The 8876-nt window shown below is 47.1% G+C and overlaps 1 protein-coding gene across 4 annotated transcripts in view; it reads right to left on the reverse strand.

Moving 5' to 3' along the window:
• Nucleotides 1-6901, reverse strand: part of NPAS3 (neuronal PAS domain protein 3) — a 1088750-nt gene extending 1081849 nt beyond the window's left edge. For 2 of the 4 annotated variants that reach the window (XM_051977274.1, XM_051977273.1), the window contains exon 1: nucleotides 5634-6901. In XM_051977274.1, coding sequence (XP_051833234.1) covers nucleotides 5634-5791 — 158 coding nt within the window. In that variant the 5' untranslated portion in view covers nucleotides 5792-6901. Of the gene's footprint in view, nucleotides 1-1005; nucleotides 1465-5633 lie in introns of those variants that run through there. The other 2 variants (XM_051977276.1, XM_051977275.1) reach the window with 1 other exon arrangement.
• Nucleotides 6902-8876: the final 1975 nt, after the last annotated feature.

The following is an 8876-nucleotide window of genomic DNA, read 5'->3' on the forward strand; positions in this document are numbered from 1 at the left end:
ACTGTTGCCAGACGTGTTTTGTGGCTTGGTGTTTTGTTTTTGCTTTATTTGTTTTGTTAGGGGATTGATGAGGGGAAGAGGAGAGCAGAGGGGGAGTGGCGAGCAAGACGGAGAAACCTACAACTTGATTTTGTTGTTGTTGTGTTGCTGTTGTTTTAAGGATGCAGTTTGTTGTGCTAAGCAGAGCAGCTCTCAATCTCCTTCAGCTTGGCCTAGCTGCACTTGAACGGCACAACAGAGACGGCCCCTTAGCAAGACATTACGGGCCTGGTGCAAGCTTTCTCATTCCCCCGCCTCCTCGCCCCCCCCATTAGTACTCCTCCTCTCTGCTTTCCCTCCTCCCTCACCAGCCCCACTCCCTTCCTAGAGAGCAGCTGCCAAGGGACCCGAGGCGGCGGCCCCGGGGATCCCCCAGGTTCTCCCCCATCTTCTACCGCTGCTCACGCATAGACTCCCCGCCCCCCCTTTCTCTTTTCTTTTTCTTTTTTTTTTCTTCCCTCAGCATGACACTCTATTCGCTGAGCCGGGGAGGTGCGACTGCTAAGCTACTTGCTGCTGCTGCTGCTGCTGCTTGTGCTGCTGTTGCTGCCGCCGCCCGCTGCTGCTGCTGCTGCCACTGCCGCCGCTGCTGCCTCCACTGCCGCCGCTGCCTCTGCTGCTGCTGCCGCTAACACCACCGCTGCTGCCGCTTGCTGCTGCACCACACGCTGCCGCAGCCCCGGTAGACAAGATGGGAGGGGGGGAGGTAAGGGGGACGGCTGGGAAGGAGCCGGAGCTAACTGGCCCCACGAGCTAGCGGGTTATCCGCAAGCTTGGAGACATCCTCCCCAGGAGCTCCCGGCCCAAGGAGGAGAGCTGCAAAGAGGACGCAGCCCGCCCCAGCAGCACCAGCAGCAGCACCAGTAGCACCAGCAGCAGCACCAGCAGCAGCTGGGGCCGCCTCCGCAGCAGCAGCACCACCAGCAGCAGCAACAGCAGCAGGTTCAATAAACAGAAAAGTGTTACCGTTCTCGTCTGGAGGGATCCTGCTGAAAGCTTGGCTTGGTGGGCGCCATCTTCCTGATTTTTTTTCCTCTCTTACTTTTTTTTCCTCTCTCTTCCCCCCCTCCTGATTTGGGGGTGTGTGTGAGGGTGGGTATATGTTTGTAAGTGTGTGAGTGCGTGTGTGTGTGTGCGTGTGTGTGTGTCTCAGTAGCAGCAGAGGCGGCGGCAGCGATGGTGGTAAGACTGGAAGGCTACGGAAAAGTAGTGAGGCCAGAGCATTGCGGGCGGCCGGAGGTCCCCTCGCCGTGCAAGTGCCCTCCGACACAGGTTGCAGCCTCCTCGCTTAGCGCCGCCGCCTTCCATGCGCCGCGGAGCGCAGAGAACCCGGGTAGCTCCGGCTCCCGAGACATGCCCAGCGCTGAGACAGGCGACCGGCGGCGGCGACGGCGGCGGTGGCGGCGGCGGTGGTGGTGGTGGTGGTGGTGGAAGAGGAGGAGGCGGAGGAGGAGGAGGAGGAGGAGGAGGAGGAGGGCGAGGACGAGGAGGAGGAGGAGGAGGAGGAGGACGAGGAGGAGGAGGAGGAGGAGACGGCAGCGGCGGAGGCAGCAGCAGCAAGGGGAGGCAGGAGCGCAGCACCGGCGGGCAGCCTGGCCCTGGACATCGCCCCCTCTCACACACTCACACACAGACACACACGCACACACACACACCCTTGGTTTGGCAGCAGGTGTGACACACACGCCACCAGCGGGGTGCAGCTGGGGCCTAGGCCGGAGGCGGGGGGGGGGGGGGGGGGAGGGAGGGGAAGGCGTGGAGAAAGCTGGGGGAGGGGAGAGCACAGAGTCAGGGGTTTTCTGGCTTGACCGCTGTGAAAGTATTTCTGGGCATTTTCCAGCTGCTTTCCCCCCAGCACTGCTGACTCTCTGCTCTTTCTCTCTCATATGTTAGGGGACGGGGAAGCTCCGCTGCCGGCGCAACAACGCCACTCAGTTGCAGTTTCACACATTTCCCTTCTCTGGAGTGTCAGATCCAGGGGAGGAGGTGGGGGGGAGAGAGAGAGAAAGAGACTCATAGGCAACAGCAGAGAAAGAAAGAAGATAGGAGACACATGCTCCAAATTTGCATTCGAAGGCAGAAGAAATAAATGTGTGATTGTTTATATGTAAGCATGAAGATTTGGAGAAAATCGCCTGTGTCCAGTTTGTGTTCAGATACTTTTGTATGTTACAGTGAAGATACTTTGCAGGAACGTACTCCGTCAGGATAAATGAATGGCATGTCCCAAAGCCCATGTGTAACTCTGTATTGTATGCATACGTACATAGTCTGGATGGGCAAGCTTGTGTTTGTGAAATTCAGAATACATCTGAGCTACCTCAGTCAGACGCAAACATCCTGATGAACAGAGGGGAAAGACGGTATTGAGACACTATTTACATAGCTTGTTGCACAGAGGATGCAATTGTCATATGGCACCATACATAAAAAATAAAGTTTGAGTAGCACTCCCCCTTTAAGGAGAGAGGACTGAGAGGGAGGGAAAAGAAACATCTGAAATTCTTTTCCTCTTACTAAGGTTTTTCAAATTTTATTTTAAATCTAAGAAGGAATCACTCATTTATATTCTTGAGCTGGGAAGTGAGACGTTTCAATAGGGTGAATATTTTACTTGGGGATATTTCAATTCCAAGACCCCATGGAACTTGCAGGATTTTCTTCAGAAGGAAAATCTACAGGTAGGATGGGATGGAGAAGAACTTTGAAACTGAAAGAAAAGAGATTATGGGGTTGGCAGAATAGTAGAGTTAATGGGCCAGCAAAGAGATTAAAAAAAAAATTGGCAATGAGGAAGTTTGGCTGTAGGAGCCAATGGTACATTAGCCCTACAAAAGAGGCTTTTCTCACCAAAGATGACAATGTGGGGAGAGGAATCTGCTTATTTGAATTTTTTTCTGGGCTCTGAAAGCCTCTATATGAAAAGATTTCTTCCTCTCTTTTCCAAAATTATATTCTCTCAATATTTAAATCTTTTAGTCGAATAAAATGTCACTATGAATTTGGGTGTACATAAGCTCCTTCCACACACCAAAAGACTAACATAGAAATTAATCCTGTGAGACCCCTGCTCATAAAGTAAGACAGACTTTTGCATTTCTTTGGACTCTATAGCTTGACCATTTGCTTGTTTGTATTCCCGACTAAGTAACATAGGAGAGAAGTGATATCCCCCTTTGCACACAAAAGCATATTATATAATTTAAGCTATTTGTTTCACAGAAACTCTAATTCCCTTCCTTGAATTAAATAAAACTATGGAAAGTAACAGGTGTCATTTCTGTTTGGCCAGAAATAGAAAGAAGGTAACCAAGGCAGTTACAGATTTCAGAGATGCGATGGTGTTCCCCAGTAATAATATAATATCCTTCCTAAAAGGGTAATGGTCCAAAGTTAAGTGTATTGTGAGCAGAAAGGGTATTTAGATTTGTGTGTGTGTGTGTGTGTGTGTGTGTTAAAACCTTAATTTATACATTGCAAATAGAATTTAGGAGTTTGATGGACCATTTGTCTTAAGTCACAATTTCAAACATGTAAGATGGCTATCTAGTCTTTTCTAGGTGTCTAATCAACAACTTTAATACACTTCAACAGGTGGAGCTGCATTAGCTGGATTCAGAACTTTACCTAGAATTTTGTTCTTGCATGACTATATTTCAGTACTGATTTTGGAAAGCAAATGACAGCAGCAAACTATTGAAATCAAAGTAAAGCACTGAAAATGCACTTGCTGCCCAGTTGATACATTACTGGGTAGCTTAAGCTCTCCAGAGACTCTTTTCATTTGTCTAAAAGCCAATCTGACATTTCTGACCCTTGACTTCCCCACTTCACAGACCAAACTATTGTGACTGTTGCCTGTACTTCCTAGTTAAAGTGACCGCCAGTTCCTATTGTCATTTAAATGTTTTATATGTGACAAAAAAAAAAAATCATACAGGGACCATGAAAAGGAAAACCACTAACCCAACTCTTTTCTGGTCCTTTATATTTGAAAGGTTCCCAGATCTTTTGTATTAAATGTTCGGGTGTTCGCTGGAGTGAGACAAGACTGAAAAAAATTTAAATCCAAAGTCCCCTGGCTAGGAAAAGTACCCAAGCATCCTTTTGAGTTATTTCCAAGAATGTCTTTTTGAACTTATTTTGTAATAAGCAAAGTATATACAAAAGTCTCCTGCAGGATCCTTGATACATAGTGATCATCAACTTGGAAAATACTCAATTGCCCTTTGCCCCTCAAACCTGATATAGTAATTTTTCTACTATTAGATAGAAAATAGAAAATAAAGGAGAATGATAAATTATATTTTTACCTTTTTGGTTCAAATTCTGTTGATTCAACTAACAAGTTCCTAAACCAATGAAGTTTAAAAAGAGGGAGAGAGAGAGAGAGAGAGAGAGAGAGAGAGAGAGAGAGAGAGAGAGAGAGAGAGAGAGAGAGAGAATCTGTTCTTTGATTTATGTGCTACATATACATTTAAAGTTACATGCCATTGGATTTGTTGGTCCAATATCAATGCAATTGTGGGAGTACAAATATTTAGTTTAACTTCCCCCTTCTTTCATCTCAAGGGCACAAACCAGCACTCGCCTATCCCTATAGAATGTTTAAATTTCATTCTAAATTATGAGTTTTCTCAGCTGCACTTTCGTAGATTACATTTTCGTTAAAGCTTTGGACCACCTAAATTCTTTTTAAGGGCAACTTTAGTGTTCTGGGCCAGTTGAATGGGTTTTTTTCTTTCTTTCTAAGGTGAACTAAATGTTCAATGATTTTGAGACATGTTTATGGCAAAAAATTATAACTGTGTAAGGCAAAAATCAAATCAAGGTTGGTTTTGAACTGCATTTTCACTTCTACTTATTTTAACTTGGGAAGATTTGCTTCCTCACTCCCTGTCTCTGCATCTTACACATTTGCATTATAATGCGTTTAAGATGAATACTTCACAGTGCAGAGTAGACTCGGATTTCATGCTGTATTTCCTCGTAGTAACAGGTGACATGATAACACTATTATGTAGAATTGCAAGTCGGCAGCTACACGTGAAAATCGTTCCTATTCTGTTTGAAAACAAATTATCAATCAGTCTACCGTGATCAATTATACCCCTGGCTGCCACTTAGAGCGGAATCTGTCCCAGGCATTGACATTGAGAAATTCCGCCGGAAGGGAATGGGATCCCAAACTTTGCCAAGCACCTGGAACAGAATCTAGTACTTAACTGAGTCTACTACTTTGCAAGGGGGGGGGGGGGGGGGGGAAGGACAGGGATCTGGTAATAAAAAACTATTATGTAGATCATTTTACTTCTACGATGCACTGGAGTGCTTTTTAATCTAAATTCTTCCCCCTCCACCCGCCCGTTTTCTTATATTAAGAAATACAGAAATATATATATAATATGTATGTATGTATAAAGATATATATATATACATACATATATATATATCGAGGAGCTCGTAGATGTATGTAGATATGCATTTATGTTAAAGCAAACAAAACAGAAGCAAGTGAATATTAGAAACGTCGCCCACCCTCCCACTCCCCATCCTTGTAAAAATAAAATCCCAGCCCTCTTCTTACTACTCACCGCTGTTGGTAGGAAGTGATGCCCTGGACGTTTTGCGGGTTGCCGTTGGCTGCAGTGGTAGCTCTTCCCATACCTGCCCCGGCCGGCACCCCAGCAGCTGCCCCGCCGGCTGCTGCGGCCGTCACCTGCACGCTGAAATCCGGGAAGATTCTGATCATCCCCGCGGCTTCAGCACCCGGGCGCGGCGAGTCTAGGAGAAAGCTGACAGCGACTCTCCCTCCGGCGGCGGCGGCGGCAGCAGCAGCGGCAGCAGCAGCAGCGGAGCCAGGCACCAGCCTGCAATCCCATTAGTGAGCGGCGGCCACTGTGAGCGACTAGAGGGAGAGAGACGCTTTGATCTGAGCTAGTAGGGTGGAGGGTGCTGGGAGAAGGAGGTTAGGAATGGGGAGGGGGGTGGGGGGACGGGAGGGGATCCTGGAGACTTGCAAACAGGGAAATGTGTCAGGTTTTTTTTTTTTTTTGTTATTTTTTTTTTGCGGGGTGGGGGGAGGAGGGAAAAGGGGGAAGGTTAGTCCTTTCCCCCTCTTTCTAGTGGTATTGCTACCAGAAGCTGCAATTGCTCTAACGCCAGAACCCAGCTGAGAGCAGGAGGGGAGGGGGGGGGCGGAGTAGGTGGTGGTGGTGGGAAGGATGTACAGAGAGGGTTTGCAATGACTTGGACGGTGCAAGGGAATGATGGGCAACGAGGTTGCCTTTTCTTTCCCGCCCCCCTCTTTTCACTCACACACAAACACACGCGCGCTTTCTACCAAAAGTGCAAGTCTTAGCAAGGTCTCTCTCCACAGAAATAACAGTAATGTAGAAACGTTGTCACCGAAGCAGACAACCTGGACTATAGTCTGTGTGTATAGGAACTAGGCATAAAGCCCACCCCCTCAATTCCTCAGGGTCCTTTTCTCCGTCCCTCTTCCGCCGCAAGAAGAGACAGTAGAAATGAGAAGAAGGTTCGCGTAGCCCAAGTTCTTCTCAATAACTTATTGGTTTGCAAACGGGAAATTTTTAAAAGGAGCCGCTTTTGTGCAGTGGTAGAGTTTGTTCCCACTATAGAACTGGCTCTTCTCCCCTCCTAGTGTGCAGCAATGTTATTGCTAGTCAAACTTGTGAGGTGCGTAGTCTCTATGTATAGGAATGGGGGGTTACTTGTACCCTGATGCCTCCTTCTTCACCCCAACGTCACCCTGTAGCATGAATCCATTTCTACTGATTAAATAGGGTATTTGCAGGCAGAACTTAAAAGAACTCTGTACAATCATTACACCACCACCACCACCACCCCAGAGAAACAAGAGGACAATAGCAAGTGCATAAATCTCGTTTTTTCCATGGTTCTTGTCCACATCTGGTTTGGAGGTGGTGGGGTGCTTAAGGGGGAAAGAAGTAGTTTTAGAATGACAGAGACTTCTTAAGAGAGAAGAGGGATGGGGAGCGGCAAGAGTTAGTCTCTTACAGCGCAAGTGGGTGGTAGGGGGATTTGACTTCTCTGTCCACCTCCTCAGTCAGACCCCCTATCGCTATACTTCCTCTCTCTTTCTTCCGGCATGCAAGAGGTTTGTCTGTTCAACCGGCAAGTGAGGGTAGAAGGGTGGAAGGGTGATTAGTGGAAGGAAGCTGCTTCTCAGGGCTAAAAGGTCGACTGTGGTGCAATGTGAGAATTTGCAACCCTCCGGCTAGAGGCATCCTCACAGCGCACCCGCCGTCCCCCGCCCTCAGTTTTTCTTCTGCAGATATTATTGTTTCCCTCTTCTTCCTCCTTTAGCTACAGCGGACTAGAGAAAGGGGTATGGTGTGGAAAGAAGGAGGTGCGTGGGAGAGGCGATGAAGAGAAGTGGCATTTGCGTCCGACGCGAGAGCCACAACTTGGGCACGGCGGAGCGCGGTGACCGAGACCCGAGTGCTTCGGTAACTCAACCAATCCCAGAATACCAATAGAGGCTGGAACTCTACTGCACCTGCTTAACCCTTTGAGCTGGCCGGAGTAGAGAGAAGGGGGCTGGAAGGAAGAATAGGCAATGGGAGAAAGGGACTAATTGGACAGAACCTTGTCTCAAGGGCTGGGAGCTAGAGGGAACCTACTCTAGCCCGACCATTTGGAAGAGATTCGGAATTCAAGACGCCTTTCCCTTGTGATCCAGGACCCGGGCCAGAGGATCTCCTTCTTTCCCTCTGTAGCTATGAAGAAAATGAGAACTGCACAAAGGCGCGTTCTTTTACACGATTGCGCCCAGTCCTTCCTGGTCAGTCTCTCATATCCTAAACCTTTGCAGGCCCCAGAGGGGCTGGAGAAGGATCTCCCCACCCACTAACCCGAGAGCCCCCCCAACTTCCCGCCGCCGAAGAGAGCCCCCACGCTGGCTCTCGCCAAGAGTGCAGCTGCGTTTTCATTTTATTCTCAAACAAAATGCTTTGGACGGCAGATAATACCAGGAGATATGAAACTGGTTAGTCCCCACATGTTGCACATAAAAAGAATCCATAATGAGCATCTGTGGGGTATGGAATGGATCCCACGAGTTAGCTGAAGATCTTATAACCTAAGAGCTGAGGTGCCTAAGTGAATTATGATTCTCTTCTTCCACACAAGGAGGATTAATTTTCTAGTCCACTGATATTCATTATCCAACCTTGTTTATACTTTGGGGATGCTAGTTGTTTAAGTACCAAAATATGGAGTATTTCAGGCTAGATGCAGGCTAAAAAGCTATTATTGAAAAGGTATTCTAAGAAGCAAAAAACTTCTCCTTCAAACTCCCATTAAAATGAGTACGATTTAAGGAAAAGTATAGAAGAGGCTGGGGCCCACTTCCCCTTTCCCTAAATGTCTCTCATAATATATGGACAAGACTCTGATAGATCTTTTGTTTGCTTGTCATATCAGTGGTAGATTAAAATGGTAGTTCTTTGATCAGGTGCCTTGTAGCATAGAGAAGCTAGAAAAGTAGGGAATATAGGAAGTCACTCTTTTTTTGAATGCTTTGGTCACTTTTTGACAGCATTGAATAAAGACCAAACCATCATACTAAAGGATCTGAAATAAGTCTAAAATCCACCCAGTTGGGGGTGGTGTGTTTTTTTTTAAATAATATTTTTCTGTACTGTTGACATTACCTAAAGGTTATTTGCCTAATAACCCATGTTTGGAATAAGTAATGACATCTTACAGCAAGAGGCCTAGTCTCTTCACCTGTTTCTAGTCCCATAATGGAATGGAAGATTCCAAGCAGTATCATCATATTCCACAGGCAG

The sequence above is a fragment of the Antechinus flavipes genome, chromosome 2, assembly GCF_016432865.1.
Source record: "Antechinus flavipes isolate AdamAnt ecotype Samford, QLD, Australia chromosome 2, AdamAnt_v2, whole genome shotgun sequence".
Taxonomy (NCBI): domain Eukaryota; kingdom Metazoa; phylum Chordata; class Mammalia; order Dasyuromorphia; family Dasyuridae; genus Antechinus; species Antechinus flavipes.